We start from the raw sequence: 18,251 nt of genomic DNA, 5'->3' as shown, positions 1-18,251 counted from the left end.
TATGTAGCCTATACACAGTACACTTTAAATTAGTCGGTAAAATACATTAAAGTTGGGCTATCAAATAAACAAAGTTTTTAAAGAACAAAAATGAGACTGAATTGTTGATATTGCTGTGTATTAGGTTTTCCTCTTTAAAAACAACTGGTCAAAGAAGAGAAAACCAGACAATCGTATTGTTTGTGGAGGCCTACACTGAAAGCACCAGTATACTAGTGCAGGGGTACTCTTACACTATGAGTTCCGGAGCCTGCTGGTTTTCTGTTCTACCTGATAATTAATTTCACCCACCTGGTGTTCCAGGTCTAAATCGTTCCGTGATTAGAGGGGAACAATGAAAAAATGCAGTGGAACTGGCTTCGAGGTCCAAAGTTGAGCTTGAGGGAACTAGTGTGTCAGAACACAGAGACACTGTCGAGTTTATTTGCCGTCCATTAAGTTAACAGGTGGTTACGAGCTTATTCCGTAAGTGGACGGGTAGACAATGCTCGGGTAGACGGGTGGACAATGCTCGGGTAGACGGGTGGACAATGCTCGGGTAGACGGGTGGACAATGCTCGGGTAGACGGGTGGACAATGCTCACAGACAATTGTCACTCTACAGAAAACTTCCGGAATTTCGGCAGTAAATAGCATATAGAATAGGCTAAATCTAGCCGGAGACATTCAAGTCAAGTGAGTTTTACTAGGGTGCCCCAGTGTAGGTAAGAAGGCATCTAAACATCTGACTGTGGCGGCATTGATTGACAAGGTGAGTTATATTCGGGAAATGTACATGTTAAGGATATTTTTTTAAATTTTAGTCAGTTAAGAATAGATTCTTATTTACAACGAGGGCCTACGGCGGCCAAAACCTAACGACAAGGGCCAATTGTGCGCTGCCCTATGGGACTCTCGATTACGGAAGGTTGTGATAGAGCCTACAATCGAACCAGGGTCTGTAGTGACGCCTCCAGCGCTGATATGCAGTGGCTTACACCGCTGCGTCACTCGGGATATATTTAACGTAGATTTCTCATTGTACAAGCTGTTCTTGAGTTGTTTTTAGTCGTGTTACGTAGACCTAATGCAGGCTATATGTGGCATTTTTTATTTTAATCCAAGAGATGGTTTAAAATAATATATTGAGTCTAGGCTAGGTGGTGTTAAATATGCATAGGATATGCACCATATTCCAATTGACACACTGCGCTGGTTACAAATATATTTGGTCACCTTATTTTAAGGGTTAGCCTCCATAAAATAACAAATCCCTGAAAGGTTTCGGGAAAATGTTAGACAAGACCGATAGGACTCAAATGACGTTAACATTTAAATATGAACATTTCTTATTTCCTGTAACCTGCAGACTGCAATAGGTCTATGTGCATATGATTTCTAACATCGCCTACTCTATGATTTGATTGAATTTAAGTAACCTAGAGTAACACATCGCAAACATCTTGTACAGTGCCTTCAGAAAGTATGCATACCTCTTGACTTATTCGACATTTTGTTGTGTTACAACTTGAATTCGAAATGGATCAAATAAATACAATTCTCAACCATCCACATACAATATCCCATAATGACTAATTGAAAACATGTTTTTGTCAAAAATTTATTGAAAATGAAAAACAGAAATATCTCATTCTATAAGTATTCCCACCCCTGATTCAATAATTTGTAGAAGCACATTTGGCAGTGATTATAGCTGTGAGTCTTTTTGAGTAAGTGTCCAATCCACCTGGATTGTGTAACATTTGCTCATGATTCTTTTCAACATTCTTCAATCTCTGTCAAAATGTTTGTTGATGATTGCTAGACAACCATTTCCAGGCCTTGCCATAGATTAGAGCTGACAAGGTAAACATCTGTTGTTCTGCCCCTGAACAAGGCAGTTAACCCACTGTTCCTAAGCCGTCATTGAAAATATGAATTTGTTCTTAACTGACTTGCCTAGTTAAATAAAGGTAAAATAAATATTTAAAAAATTCCAGTAGAATTAAGTCAAAACTGTGATTCAAAAATATTTACTATCGTCTTGGTCAGCAACTCCAGTGTAGATGTGGCCTTTTGTTTTAGGTTATTTTCCTGTTGAAACGTGAATTAATCTCCCAGTGTCTGGTGGAAAGCAGACTGAACCAGGTTTTTCTCTACAATTTTATTTGTGATTGCTCCATTCTGTTTTTTTTTAACCGGAAAAACTTCCCCGTCCTTAATAATTACAAGCATACACATAACATGATGCAGCCACCACTATTCTTGAAAATATGTAAAGTGATACTCAGTAATGTGTTGTATTGGATTTTCCCCAAACATAATGTTTTTTATTCAAGGCAAAAAATGTATTACTTTACCATATTTTATGCAGTATTACTTTAGTGCCTTGCTGCAAATATGATGGATGTTTTGGAATATTTGTATTCTTCTATTCACTCTGTCAGTTAGGTAAGTATCGTGGAGTAACTACAATGTTGTTGATCCATTCTCAGTTCTCTCCTGTCACAGCCCTTAAACTTTTTTTAAAGTCACCATTGGCCTCCTGGTGAAATCCCTGAGCGGTTTCCTTCCCCTAGCAACTGAGTTCGGAATAACGCCTGTATTAATAAACCAAGTGCAATAACTTCACCATGCTCAAAGGGATATTCAATGTCTGTATTTATTTTATTTATACACATTGACCACTAGATGCCCTTGTTTGCGAATCATTGGAAAGCCTCCCTGGTGTTTGTGGTTAAATCTGAGTTTGAAAATCACTGCTCAACTGAGGGACCTAACAGATGTGTATGTGGTAGTCATAATAATGAGGTAGTCATTAACAAATCATGGTAAACACTTGTATTGCACACCGAGTGAGTCCATGCAACTTATTATGTGACTTGTTAAGAAATGTTTTACTCCTGAACTCATTTAGGCTTAGTATGAGAACTTATTGACTCATGATATTTCAACTTTTTATTTTTAATTCATTTGTAAAATTTTCGAAAACATAATTCCACTTTGACATGATGGGGTATTGTGTGTAGGCCAGTAAAACAATTATATTTAATCAATTTTAAATTCAGGCTGTGACATAACAAAATGTGGAAAAAGTCAAGGGTGTGAATACTGAAGGCACTGTAGCATACTCTAATCGTTGCATAATAACGTATTGACGACAAGAGATTAAAGATGCACATAGAAGCCTACACACCTGTTTCTCTTTCCATTAAAAAAATACATATTGGATTGCATTTTTGTTACTGGGCAAACAAAAAAAAACTAGAAAAATAACGTCAAACAGTACTAATATAGTGTGTAACAACTGACTTGGCAACAATACAATTTATCTCGTCTTGTAGGCCAAATAGCATAATATACATAATATTCTACTCGACTTAATTGAGATAATTGATCAAATATAACTAAGCTATTTAGTGATTTTATACCTCTATGCCGTATAGTGGTGCACATACAGTATGTGTTGAAGAGGTAGAGTATACATACTTTTGACGTCCATAATAGGTTATGTTGAAAATGTACCAACAAAACATAGCATGGCGTTTATCTTCCCATGTATCCAGACAGCTACCCAAGGGTAGAGGGTATTTGAAATGTCCTGTGAACATACAGTAAGGTCGCCAATGCGGTTGAATGTGGATGTCAGTAACTTCTGGTATAGGCGGGTCTCAAACAAGAATATAACTGCCTCCGGCACACGCACGCACGCACGCACACACACACACACACACACACACACACACACACACACACACACACACACACACACACACACACACACACACACACACACACACACACACACACGTACTAACATGTACAATCACTTATACTGTATTTTGGGCACCTGTAAGGTAGCTTGGACGTATGAGTAGCGCAGCGGTCTAAGGCACTAGAGGCGTCACTACAGGCGTCACTAGAGGCGTCACTACAGACCCTGGTTCACAACAGGCCATGATCGGGAGTCCCATAGGTTGGCGCACAATTGTTCCAGCGTCCTCCAGGTTAGGGGAAGGTTTGGCCAGGGTAGGCCGTCATAGTAAATAAGAATTTGCTCTTAACTGACTTGCCTAGTTAAATAAAGGTAAAATAAATATAATAAATGAAGTACTCAAATGGATATCGCATAATTACGTGCACTCGAAGTGTAGGCCTACGAAATAGTTTAGGTAAGGGGGATCTTCTACATCATAAAACCACTCTGCTTATTGGTAAAATAATTCCTTATATACATGATATTGGGCTGGGATATTCCATTTATCAAATATAAACTACGTTGCAAGCGTTTGTGTCTCAAAACTTAAAAAAATTATGAACCACTATCAATACAGGTATCCATTCCCTCATCCATTGGTCTGACTGAAAACAAGTCACGATAAAAAATATTTTCTATAATGTCATTTTGTTTGGGTGTAAGATATTGTGATTAAATGTTATTAGAATTCATTGATGTTATTAGGTAAACATAATAAAATTACAAAACAGACATAATTAGATGTTTAGATTGTCTACCTAATTTGTGTGTGTGTTGGTCTATTGCAGTTCAGAGAAATTGCGAAATTGTATCACGAATGAGGAAGGGAAATTCAGATTTTTTCCATTTATTTGAACATGTTCATGCCAATCAAGTGTGTGTGCACCCGCAACCAACATACCCTCCTTTAATTTTAAACATAAGAAATCAAGCTGATTTATACAACAAGAAATACGAAGACATACAGAGGTCATATTCAGTGCAATAAAAAACGAGTCTATTGCATCAGCACAATATTGTAGGTTAATGATATTTAAACGCTGAAGTACAATTATTTGTTCAATTATAACATATTGGTTAAATAAATGTGCATTACTTAAGGCAGTTTAAGTTGTTGGGACACCAATTGTTGTTACACCGTTCTTTAGCTGACTAGGTAGTATGGCGCAGAGACATTTGTTTGGAAGATCAATATAGGTCCTACTATACCGCCACAAGTAACACCATAAGTATCGTGCAATATAATGTGTTATAGGCCTATCATTGCACTGGCTTGTCCCTTCAGTGACAATGTATAGATCAACATTGCTAATGACAAAACCGTTTTCTTGGTAGATTTTTACCTCTTCACCTCTTAAGTGCATCTAGATCTACTAGGTAGTACAGAGTTCCCGGTCTATTTAAAACGAATATAGGCTAACAATCACATAAAAATAACTTGTTGCTGCCTTCTAGAATCTTACAATTTCCAGAATTAGGTCAAGAATCAACAAATATTCCACATATGTCGAATTTCCGATTTGTTTTGTTTTGATATCGGATTGAATAGGCCCGGGACCATTTGCGATCAAAAGAACAGACAGCGCTCACAATGTTTACAAAATATAGGCTACATTACAATACACAATAGTAGGCCTATATTTGTGAAAATAATAGGCGTATAGATTGAAATTTGAGACACAACAACATGAAATATCCCTTACTGGCCGAACGATCTTAACCACTGCCACCCTTTTTTCCCCACCTTTGGAACTGGCAGTTATGAATAAAATAAAACTCCGATCATCCCAATACACACACAAACCCACATAAAAATACTCGAGGAAAAAAAGTACAAAGAATGTGTATTAACAATGAACCCTTCTCCTCGAATGACAACATTGATGGAACATTTAAACATTTTCAGGCATTCTATCCTCTTGTGCATTCTGTGATATGGACATATGCGTAACAAAATTATTTGCAAGTGCTTCAGGTCTTTATATTATGAGAACCTTTGCAGCGTTTGGAGACTGTATAAGTTAAACATTATTAGTAGTTATTATCCTCATAGAGAGAGCCATTTGCTGTAATCCAGAACAGTTCTTTTCTCTCATCTTGTTGACTCAGTAAAACGGTTGTGATAAAATGTGATCTCCTTCTCCCGGGACCATCTTTCAACTTTTAAGCAATATAACCATAAAAAGAAAGAGCAATAAAAATCACTCTTTCGCCTCCTCTTCCACTCCCGTTTCCTTTTTGTCTCCCTCTTCTCCTTCACCATCATCATTGCCTTCATCATCGCCCTCTCCCTCACCATCACCATTACCCTCGTTCTCTGTCTCTACTCTTTGACACGGAAATTGGTCCTTGATGTTCTCCTTTTTCCACTTCATCCGTCGGTTTTGGAACCAAATCTTCACCTGCCGCTCCGTCAGCCCTAAAGCGTGAGACACCTCGATCCGACGTTTACGGGTTAGGTAAGGGTTGAATAGAAATTCCTTCTCCAACTCCAGTGTTTGGTATCGACTGTAGGTCTGTCGGCCACTCCGTCTTCCGGGGGCTATAGAATGGAAATAGAACATACAATTAAGCAGGAATTGTTGCAAGACTGTGTCTGGTTCACTATTGTTTTTGAAATATAAGATAAATTGTTTGAGATTGTGTGTGTGTGTGTGTGTTTGACTATACATACCCTCTACCCTTGGATAGCTGTCCAGATGTGTGTGAAGATAAACGCCATGCCAAGTGCTTCTGGTGAACTTTCACTGAATTCGTTTTTACCGTTGTTATTAATCTCTGCTTATTTTCTCATCTACTAGCGATCAACTGAGCCGCCATTAATGGCACAGCACTGACTCAGATCTACTGGTATTTATACGCCTGTAATCAAAGTAGCTAAGATCTGATGAGAGCGAATCATTGTGCCACGGTTAAGTGACGAAGTTCTACAAAGTGATAAGTGAAGCTCCGAAAACGTTATCATATGTTACCGGATGTAGGCTCCATGCCATGAAACTACAACAAAATAACCACACAAGAAGCCTAACTGTAGCCTACTCTTATAATGTTACAGCCTATATAATTGCACTAATTCACAAGTAAACAAGTAGCCTACTAACCGTGCGGTCTCATCCATGGAAACATGAGACTAGGAGAATGGTTTTGATTTAGGTGGCCTTGTCCTTCTCCGAGGTTAGTGCCATTTGACGATTTACAGTATGGGTATAGCGCCACGCTTGCCTCTTGTTGGGTACCATAAAGCGTTTGTTTTGGAAGGGCTTCGTATCCATACAATGTAGTGCCATCTCCATGACAAGCCAAGGCGCATTGATTCTGCTGGTAGCCTGGTGTGGAGATCGCCGGCGTCCTATGGTGAAAGAAGGCTTGGACGTGATGGGGCGGGTACTGAAATCCCGTCGCCGCCGCTCCCGCACCGTACACCAGCGTGTGTCTCCGGGTGACGCCTTGAGGGAACCTGCAGTCGTAGTAAGTTGGTTCCAACGTTTCACTGCCTTTGCACTTGGAAAAGAGAGGGTTCACGAAATAGGAGCTCATGTTACAGTTTACAATGTTACAGTGGAAGAACTTAGTTTACGACAATTCCAAGTATTGCCTTAGTTTTGTTCCAAACCCCACACATACAACGAACGAAACCACGAAATCATAGAGACAGGTTTAAGGAATAATATAATAAAGCCTGTTTCCTTATCCACCTCTCCCTTGTTAAAACACTGCCCTGCTACCAAAGGAAGTCCTTTGGGTTTTATTGGCTTTTTCCTTTTGGAGCTTCAAATCAGCTTCTTATGTCGTGCATGGTTGATGCTAAAGCGGCTAGCCACTCCGACACACAGTCACTAGCGTTTCGTTTTTACCCCCCCTCCCCCTTCACGACATCGACCCCCTCCTCTCTCACCACCAACCTTCAACACCCTCCCATTCTCATTGAGAACTCGGACGTCTAAACCATGAAACAGGCAAGCGGGAAGGGACTGTGCATTTTGCTTTACAATACAATAACATTTTGAATATTTGATGTAGCTTAGACTCTGTGTCAACTATCATTTTGTTTAGTCTTATACATATTGTCTATTTGAAAGAGTAGTGTTCTACATTGCCCTTAAGAAAGTGACAAAAACCTCGACCCTTGACTCTGTGAAGGCAAGGTTTATGCATTACGTCAATGATTTCCATTCACGCACACATGTACGTGCACACCCAGTGGTTGTGAAATGTTTTGTAGCCTAGCCTATTTCAATTAAAATATTTTAATCGAAAATGTTTACATGCAGCAAAATTGTATTTACTAATAATACAGCCTAGATATTTGATTTGATATGTTTTTTTTATGTTACCAGAATTATTTTATAATACTTAATAGTCGTTGATGACATTGATTAATTATTGTACATGATTTACATGATTATTCATGAAAATAAAAGTGAAATAAACGTGTTTGGTTGAATTTTTGGTCTTTACTTAGAGCAAACATAATAAAAATATGAAAATATGTTTCACAATTACAGACTATACATTTTGACATTAAGTTAGGCCTACATGTTCTGATGTTCTTTTGAGCCCATAGTAAATGCAGCCTACCTTATGCTACTTAACACTAAACATAGGCTATCGATTAACCCAACGGTAAAAGATAATTGATCAGTTATAACTAAAATAATTGTTCTTCATAACAACACCAAGACAGAGATAGAGACCCACTGACAAAATAAATGGTTGTAGATAGACATAGGCTAAAAAAAATAATACAATATTGCCATATTACAAAAATACTACTGCCTATAGTCTAGGCTAGAGAAGAAAGATAATTATTTTCCGTAAAAGTTATATGCAGACGATTAATAATAGGTTTGGAGAAAACGGACGCGGTTGGTTGTTCAGCTCTACGCATGAGTTGTTCATCTCTACATTTGTGACTAGTAACCCTAGAACAGCCTTTAAGAACATTTTCTCCCTCCAGTCCCCCAAAGGTTCCCATACAAAAGGTAAACACGCTGCATGGGCTCGAAAATGTTAAATACTTAGTCAACAGCGACATCCAGTGGCCTTTTTGTGTGATTTGTACTGCACTAATTGAACTTGTTCTAGACCTACAGTACTTTCACATAACCATCAGAGGCTATTATTTCGTGAGATATATGCTAGGCCTACACATATGGTATATCGTGATAGTGGAAGATTGGATCGGCGATACATTTTAAACCATAGGCCTAATTAGTACCCAATAACTAAAATACATAATATGAATCATATGAATAGAATGTTTCTGCCACTGCTGAGCCTACTGCTAGTGCTGCTAGCTTGATAAAATGCCAATCCTCGTAAGGGATATGGCATAAGAATACTATAGCCTAATAGTGAAAGTAGAATTAATAACCATTTAATAATGAGCAATGAGGATACCTATATCTGTTACAACTCTAATAAAATCTCTGTAAATCGCAGGGGTCCTCATCATTTTTGCCATATGGCCCCAATAGTAAAAAACTTGAAATGACGGACATGTATACAGTAGTCATATATAGCCTAAAACAAAGTCATAAAGACACATGGTTATGGGTTGGATTGAATCAGGGGGTATTTTAGAGTAATGGAGATTGCCATTCGACAGGGGACAGTGCCAGTGTTCCAAGAGAATATTGTTGCATTGTGCTACAATGTGCTGAAATAAAAGATCCCAGCAATTTTCCAGACACACAAAAAGTGTATTTCTCTCCAATTTTGTGCACAAATCGGTTTACATCCCTGTTAGTGAGCATTTTATCATTGTTCAAGATAATCCATCCACCTGACAGGTGTGACATATCAAGAAGCTGATTAAATAGCATGATCGTTACACAGGTGCACCTTGTGCTGAGGACAATAAAAGGCCACTCTGAAACGTGCAGTTTTGTCACACAACACAATGCCATAGATGTCCCAAGTTTTTAGGGAGCACGCAATTAACATGCTGATGGCAGGAATACCCACCAGAGCTGTTGCCAGAGAATCAAATGTTAATTTCTCTACCATAAGAGAATTAGGCAGTATGTCTCCACATCCGGCTTCTTCACCTGCGGGATCATCCGGGATGGGGGTGGGGGGGTTCTGAGGAGTATATATGTCTGTAATAATGCCTTTTGTGGGGAATAACTCATTCTGATTGGCTTTGGCCTGGCTCCCAAGTAGGTTGGCTGATGCCCTCCCAGGTCCCACCCATGGCTGTGCCCCTGAAATCCATAGATTATGACCTAATTTATGGATTTCAATTGGTCGATTTCCTTATATGAACTGTAACTCAGCAAAATCTTTGAAATGGTTGCATGTTACGTTTATATTTTTGTTCATATAGATTTGGAATAAAGGAAGTTCAATTTGGGGCCTTTCATGTGTTCCTATTTCCCCTTCTGCCACACAATTCAAAGTGGGTAAATAAAGGAGGATGGAGTCACGTTTGCAGCAGACAAAAACAAGTGCAATAAGCCTCCTTTGAAACCAGCACACCATACCTTGAAATAAGAACAATAAAGTAATTTAGCCTAGACGTCTAGCCAGTTCTGCTAGGTTTGCTTTGTTAGATTGCATTCAAGACGAACAGCGCTGCCCGAAGCAGGGTCGTAAAACCCCACATTTCTCTGTGCACCACAACGGAAATGTTCAACTATATTGGGCTCTAAAATCTCTGCATCCTGTCAGTATTGTTTTTGACACTTAAGGGGAAAGCCAATTTAGTCCAGCGACCAAGAAAGAAAAATAAACGCCAGAAAATATACTTCACACACCTCAAATGAACTGATCGGCTAAAAGATGCAAAGGATTACGCGGCAAATTAGTGTGGCGTCCAGAGGGTGTCCAAAAATGGCACCATGACACAGGGGGAACACTTGTATCACCGTTTGCTGTGGGTTACCCACGACACATGGCCAGCATGACCCATCTAAAATACAACATAGAGCACCAACTCAGCAAGACCAAAATAATATAGCGCACTGCTCGGCTCACAATAGCCTCAAATCAGTGACCGAAAGATTGCATTAGTCTATTACAAATTATTTGGTAACGTCAACAATGTGTAGCCTAGGCCCTATATTCGCGATTTATGCTATGGAAACAACCCACTGGGCAAAGACATCAATTAAAAGTCGATTCCACGTTGGTTCGACATAATTTCATTGAAATGCCGTGGAAATAACGTTGATTCAACCAGTGTGTGCCCAGTGTTAACACTCATATAGACTACATTTGTATTATAAAATAGCGGAGTCTCTCGGCTACAAGAAGGCGAAGTAAAAACTATAAAACACCTCACGTTGTAAACTAGCCTACGTTGTTTTAAACTATGCACGGATAGGCCTATATTGAGATAGGCCTATGCCACATTGTTACACGAAATGCACTCTCAAAGCCCACCTCCGTTATACCTGAATCGCAAAAATCAAGTTGTGTGGCAGGTTTTGTTAAATGGCCACCAATTAGAAATATGGCCAGGCCTGGACAGATTACGGACTGAAAACCTTGCAGTGCCAGAATAACACGCTAAAGCTTTTCCTTGAAATAGTCACAATAATCTTCAATGATTATGATTGGATAACACGTATAAAGGACACAACGCGATGTAATGCGTTTAGACAAGGCCTTAAATGTCACGTTATTTCCCCCCCAGAACCATTCACAATTCAGAAAACACAGCGGCTGGAACTGGTCAGGAAACGTGCTTTATAAAAGGAAATAGAAAAGGAAGAATAATGAGTTAAAAGACACATCTGCTTTCAATAAGGAGTAGTCCGTATCTAATGCTAGACTGTAGCCTATTGGAATTGTTGAATTACTTATATCCCAACAACATCTGCGAATTATATTTTTGTACCCTACTGTCTTGTCAAGCCATCTCAGAATGTCATTTTTGCAAGTGTTAATATTTATGATAAAGGTAAGGTTTTAACGTTTTAATAATGACCCAACAAAGACAGGAAATTAAATTATTTCGGATAGAAAGATGAGCACAATCTGCAGTATAACGTAAACGTGTAGCGTCGAGAGATAATAATATAAAAACCATACAACAAAATCTATATCCACATAGGTCTAGACGAAACACAAGACACACGTTCCATGTACTTCGTGTACAAAACATTAATTTAAACTTGAATAGGCCAAAGATGCAATATCTACAAAAATACACAGGTTTTGTTATACAGTTATCCAACTTGACCCTATACATTTCTTTACTAATGTCCTATTCGTGTCTTGACTATGAAGCCGTAATAGAGGATAAATAGTCAAAACAAGCTGCATACTGTCACAGACAGACGTGACCCCAATTTGCAATGTGCTACTTTGTCAAGAATAGGCCTATAGATCTCAATTATATCAGATCAAAAGGGAAAACAGTAGCTCTCAAGAGGAGAGACAATTGGAGAGGAGAACATGAGTGACATTTTTCCGAACGTGTACAAGTCAATTTGTCCATACAGCACGTTACTGCTAATTGCTTTCTGTCTTCTCTTTATTCATTTTCTTCATCTTCATTCGCCGATTCTGGAACCAAATTTTGACCTGTCTCTCGGTCAAATTAAGAACCCGAGCGACCTCATATCGACGGTCCCTGGTAAGGTACATACTGAACAAAAACTCTTTTTCGAGTTCGAGAGTCTGATATTTTGTATAAGGACACCGTTTCTTCCTCGTTGAACGAGCGTGTATCCAATTCGCCACCGGGTTGCCTGTAATATGATAAATCAGAAAAAAGTGTATAAGTGTATAACCCAAATCAATATCATAAACACTTCGACAAACAATAGACCAGACGAAGAGCAGGCCTACTCTCTTATACATTTTGGGGGGAATAAGTCTATGATTCAATATAATCCATGTGCATTGTCAAATGTGTCATCAATGTTTTCCTTAATAATTATAAACAATCATCTCTCTTATAGACATGATTCATCTTCAACAGTGCTAGAAAAGGACCGAGGCATAAAATTGTGAGTGCACCCGTTTGCTTTATTGGCCCATAAAATATTTTAAAAGCCTTTAACTTCAAGTCTCGGCAGGTCTGCAACCGAGCCAGCTAGATGCATTTCACCCTGGTAATCCTGTTGTGGCCTAAAATATTCTGTTCTGTGTTTATTGTGGGGCGTTTGCTCGGTGTTGTCATGTTTTTATAAGTACTGATATGGGGAAACTTCCATATCAATGGTTTTGGTCCTTGCTGAATAGGCTGTATTTGAGCAAAGTTATGTTTTGTGATTTGCTCGGTTTCGGTTGTACCAGAAAGTTGAATAATCACGTGAAAAATCAGCCATTATTGACTAAATAATACGGGGAAATAAACAAGTATAGGTTTACATTGAATGAAATGAAATTAGCCATTATAATCATACTGCAGATAAAAACCATGGTGACTCTTGGTGGTTTCTGCAAACTTTTCTGTAAACATGGATCACCCGAATTAGCTTGTTGGTTGATTTTAGGCTTCTGGATGTGCATTTCAATCGAAGGCTATAATAACAAATAATAAAATAATAATAATCCACTATAACACAACGCCTATATAAGGCCACACCTCTTGTGTATAAATGAAACAAAATCAAATGTCTCGAGAAGTAAAATAACATATGTTTTTACGCACAAAACATTCTTTTAGGCACAATTTTTGGCCATGTAGGAAGATAGTGGAGTGGAATTTACTAGAGATTCTGATCTCGCCAATGAAAAGCTTGCTTCCAGTTTCCCCATTGTATAGCTGTTTTATAGCTAATTAATATTTTACAACCTTAAGGGGATTGGCGTTTGTTCTGTCTAACACTGTCTAACAGCCCCTCCAGTTCCCTTCTCGTTCAAAGGGAAGAGAAAAGAGACGACCATTTCGTTTTATAGCGGGACAACAACCACGAGCAAAAACCCCATGGATGACGAACACCGCCACCTCCCACACACACGGCTCATATACCCGTTTGTGGACTGGCATGGCTTCCACTTACTTGGGTCGAATTCTGTATTTTCGTCTTTGTGCTTCCCGGAAGCCAAAACCTCCGACTCTGGAGAAGGGACTATCTGCTGGGCCTTGTCTCGGATGTCTACGCAGGTGTTGTAGAAATAGTCTGGGTATCCGCGACTGTTGGAGGTGATGCAATCTCCGGTACTGGGCTGAGGGAAACCATCGGGTTTGAGTCCGTAGTGTCTGCAGTTAGCCGGGTAGCCTGGAAAGGATACTGTTCCAGATATGGGCTCCAGCCATGAGCGAACATACCTCGAGTCCATTCCAACGTGAGGTTGGTGGGTGTATGGGTGGTAGACCACTGAGGATTGGGAGTGAACTGGGCCCCAGGAGGAGGAAAAGACAGAAGGTTTCGGCGCAAAACTGCAGGAGGGAAAATCGGAGCACTCTGGTACTACTGTCGTCTGACGCAAGCGGGTGGGGGGAAGCTCTGAGAACCGCGACGCCAACACGTCCTCGCTCTCATGGTTTATCAAAGAATCCACATAATAATTGCGTATGGGACCCGTGGTCGACATGGCGATGCTCTGGTCTCTTTTACATGCATCAGATTATTATATGGACTGTATGTGTACTTTTATCTTACCCCTAGAACAATCACGGCAGGTAATTATTTATCCCGAGGTTCTTTGACTCTCATTGGCCACGGTTGAACACGTGATTATGTTTACCACAAAAATGTTACATTCGATTAATGCGCAAGCAGTCACAGGTCAGGGATGTGTGTACCTCAGACCTTTGAATGCTATTTATGTACAAGAATGATATTCTATGATCAATCATTAAGAAGGATTCACCACCTATAATGTTTTCGTGTTTCCTTGTTGTCCTAAAAGCATGGAAAACTGATTATCCCCTCGTATTGGAGCATGAGGTACGTTGATCACAGTGCATGAAGCACTTTTTATCGATGTAATTTGTCTTTGTCGACAATTTGAATTATTATTGAGATAAAACCGTTTGGAAAATAAGAATTCCTTTTTCCTTTAGAGTTTTTATCCAATCTTAATGCATTGTATAGACTTTAATGGGTATAACATTGTTGTAACATGCACAATAGCAACAATATATTAAAGATCGAATAATATAATAATATACCCCAAATGTGTGATTCATATGAGGCTTTTATATTGAAGAAACACATAACACACGGTGCATATTGTAAAACTGTGTGACTGTGTAGAGATTCGGAACACTTGCTCACCACTGCAGCTAAATTCGGAGAGAGGCTGCTCATTTTTTATGTCCCTCAATAAATGTTTACGATAACCATTTCATTGTTCATAAACGTGTGGTTAATTTAAAAAAACTCTACCGAGTTATTCATATCACATAAACATAAAACGAACATATTACCAAAATAACAAGATGCGAAATACAACTATGGCAGGAGTTATATAAAAACAACATTCAACAAAAATGTTATGCAGGAAAAAACAAACATGCTTAACCTACTTTACAGAATGGAATTGGGCATCACTGGTCTGAGTAACAGTCAAAAGTAGAAAAAGGCCTATAAACATATCCTACAATGAAAAGTTGGTTGGATAGTTGTGGGTGATTTTTTTTTTTTTAAGGATAAAGCTCTTTATAACCAGGCAGGTCACCCATGATTCAAGTCAGTATTCGACGTCCATCCATGTCTCAGAATGTCGGGAGATTACGTCGAAAGCGCCCACTAGAGGCAACAGTGAGCGCTGTTTTGCTAGGGCGCTGTGGATGGGCATGGCGGATGGGCTTTAGCATCTACCTCTGGTTCAAAAGGTTGCATGTTCACATGTTGTTTTAAGCCTATCCCAAACTTGAACCCTTACCTTAACCATTCGGAGTTAATGCCTCACCATAGGATTCGGAGTTAATGCCTAACCTTAACTGTAACCTAAAAGTTGTGGACTTACTGCCTAAACTTAACCTTAAACACTTCGAAATTTGATGTTTGGAACAACTTCAAAATGTTATGTTTGAGGAACATGGATGAACGTCTAATTCTGACTCGAGGCTTTGAGAGCTTGTTGTGATAACAGCAAGTAGCCTATAGGCCTACCACAATACAATGTGTTTTTATCATGTAGGCCAGGAGTCTCCAACCTTTTCTAGCATGAGTGCTACATTTAGAAAAATGTAACTTATCCGAGCTACAATTTTTTTCTAGAATTCAAATATGCATATTCTTCTCTTCTCCTCTCACCTTTAACTCTTCCTGGGTCCTTAGTGTACAAGAGAATGTAGTGCACTATATTTTCTGTCAATATACCTGGTGAAATCATTGTTAATAAACAACTCTAAGGGAGGCCCAATCAAATCTGTGATGTCTTTCCCAAATTCTGTTTTATTTTTTCAAAAATTATGTTTTCTCAGTTTTATTTTTCCTGGTTTTAGATTTTTAAAAGTTTTTCACTCTCAAAATTACAATTGTTCGTAGAGAAACAACGAGATTGGATGTTCTGAGTCCATGTTAATACTTAAATCACATCAGAAGACCAGAAAAAAACCTATTTGAATTCCCCTTTAATTGCGCATCTACTGCGTGAGGAATGTGCAATCTAATGTTCCAGTCTCGTGCTTCTGCACTAGTAATAATATGACAAACTGCCATGTGGAGTAAACCCAGTTTAGTTTGGATTTAAGTGGTAATATTGCGGCCTACCTGGTGTGCACAAATCCTTAAGAGTCTATTGATGCACTCGCGCGTCAAACTAATTAACATAATAGTTTAAGCTAGAGATACAGTATATGTTTTTTTTTTGGTCCCGCTTATGTTGGCCTTGCGCATCTGCAGTGGAAAAGTGTCAGAGCTACAGCACTGTTTGTCAGACCAGGAGACATCCTGCAAATCGGCCTGGAGACTCTGAACCAGCCTACAAACTAATATTATGAGACTCTCAGGAACACAATGGCGTTTGTCTAGCAGGTCTAACATGCTGACCACACCACTGGCGTTGCAAAATAAATGTACACATACATGTTATTCAATCATTGTACCCACACTGCCATGGAGCGTCTGCATTGCCAAGCACTAAAATAGAAGTCAGTTCTATTTGTGACGCTGAAAGGATGCAAGTCCTGCCTCTCCCATCTCCTCATTAGTTAACAGAAGCAGATACCCATGTGCCATCTCCTCATTGGTTATACCCACGTGGGTGATTGAAAGATGAACTGAGGTTGTGGTCTTTGTGGTAATACTATGAAAGTTAGATACCAATCGCCATATAAAGTCCAAACAAGAAAAAGCCTGGAGAGATGACTAGAAACGATTCCGTTGACCGTTTTGTGTGTGGATTAATTGTTGGAGTAGTGGACCTTCTGCATTTCAGGTAAAATAACAATTCAACATTTATATCCCAGGGCAAATTAGCTAGCAAAAGCAAGTTAGCTAAAGATGACAAATTAGCTAGCAACTGCCATAAATGTTTAATGCTTTTCGACCTGTCCCAAAATTAGTATAATTGGTTCAGAGTTTGTTTTGATATTTCAACCTGCATGTCGTGATCGTGTTTCGTGTTTGAGGACAAAATCCATATGCGCACGATGGCGCACGACCGCGCACGATGGCACAAGTGCGCGTCCGGTCTGGGTATGGTGTTAGGCACTGCATCGATTCCAGGCTATATCACAATCAGACGTGATTAGGAGTTCAATAGTGCAGCGCAAATTGACCCAGCGCTGTCCAGGTTAGGGTTTGGCCTGGGTTGGCCATCTTTTTATTTTATTTTTATTTTTTATTTCACCTTTATTTAACCAGGTAGGCTAGTTGAGAACAAGTTCTCATTTGCAACTGCGACCTGGCCAAGATAAAGCATAGCAGTGTGAACAGACAACACAGAGTTACACATGGAGTAAACAATTAGCAAGTCAATAACACAGTCGAAAAAAAATGGGCAGTCTATATACAATGTGTGCAAAAGGCATGAGGAGGTAGGCGAATAATACAATTTTGCAGATTAACACTGGAGTGATAAATGATCAGATGGGCATGTACAGGTAGAGATATTGGTGTGCAAAAGAGCAGAAAAGTAAATAAATAAAAACAGTATAAAAACAGTATGGGAATGAGGTAGGTGAAAAAGGGTGAGCTATTTACCTATAGACTATGTACAGCTGCAGTGATCGGTTAGCTGCTCGGATAGCTGATGTTTGAAGTTGGTGAGGGAGATAAAAGTCTCCAACTTCAGCGATTTTTGCAATTCGTTCCAGTCACAGGCAGCAGAGTACTGGAACGAAAGGCGGCCAAATGAGGTGTTGGCTTTAGGGATGATCAGTGAGATACACCTGCTGGAGCGCGTGCTACGGATGGGTGTTGCCATCGTGACCAGTGAACTGAGATAAGGCGGAGCTTTACCTAGCATGGACTTGTAGATGACCTGGAGCCAGTGGGTCTGGCGACGAATATGTAGTGAGGGCCAGCCGACTAGAGCATACAAGTCGCAGTGGTGGGTGGTATAAGGTGCTTTAGTGACAAAACGGATGGCACTGTGATAGACTGCATCCAGTTTGCTGAGTAGAGTGTTGGGTTGGCCATCATTGTTCTTAACTAACTTG

The 18,251-nt window shown here is 39.4% G+C and overlaps 2 protein-coding genes across 3 annotated transcripts; both read right to left on the bottom strand.

Annotated features, from left to right (window-relative positions):
• Positions 1-4,567: 4,567 nt before the first annotated feature.
• LOC118400353 (homeobox protein Hox-C8a-like) lies at positions 4,568-7,563 on the bottom strand. 2 transcript variants are annotated; one of them, XM_035797081.2, is made up of 2 exons: positions 6,838-7,563; positions 4,568-6,278 (listed from the first exon to the last, which is right to left on the bottom strand). In XM_035797081.2, the coding sequence occupies exons 1-2, from the start codon at positions 7,271-7,273 to the stop codon at positions 5,938-5,940; spliced, it is 777 nt and encodes a 258-aa protein (XP_035652974.1). In that variant the 5' UTR covers positions 7,274-7,563; the 3' UTR covers positions 4,568-5,937. The 2 variants fall into 2 exon arrangements, 1 of the variants encoding a protein (XP_035652974.1); XR_004829001.1 differs by having other exon boundaries at positions 6,136-6,278; positions 6,411-6,981.
• Positions 7,564-11,408: 3,845 nt separating this feature from the next.
• On the bottom strand, positions 11,409-14,319 carry LOC118400352 (homeobox protein Hox-C9a-like). Its single transcript, XM_035797080.2, has 2 exons — positions 13,696-14,319; positions 11,409-12,435 (listed from the first exon to the last, which is right to left on the bottom strand). Exons 1-2 carry the CDS (start codon positions 14,228-14,230, stop codon positions 12,197-12,199), a joined length of 774 nt encoding a protein of 257 aa, XP_035652973.1. The 5' UTR covers positions 14,231-14,319; the 3' UTR covers positions 11,409-12,196.
• Positions 14,320-18,251: the final 3,932 nt, after the last annotated feature.

The sequence above is a fragment of the Oncorhynchus keta genome, chromosome 21 (genome assembly GCF_023373465.1).
Source record: "Oncorhynchus keta strain PuntledgeMale-10-30-2019 chromosome 21, Oket_V2, whole genome shotgun sequence".
NCBI lineage: Eukaryota > Metazoa > Chordata > Actinopteri > Salmoniformes > Salmonidae > Oncorhynchus > Oncorhynchus keta.
This window is presented reverse-complemented; position numbering and strand designations above follow the sequence as displayed.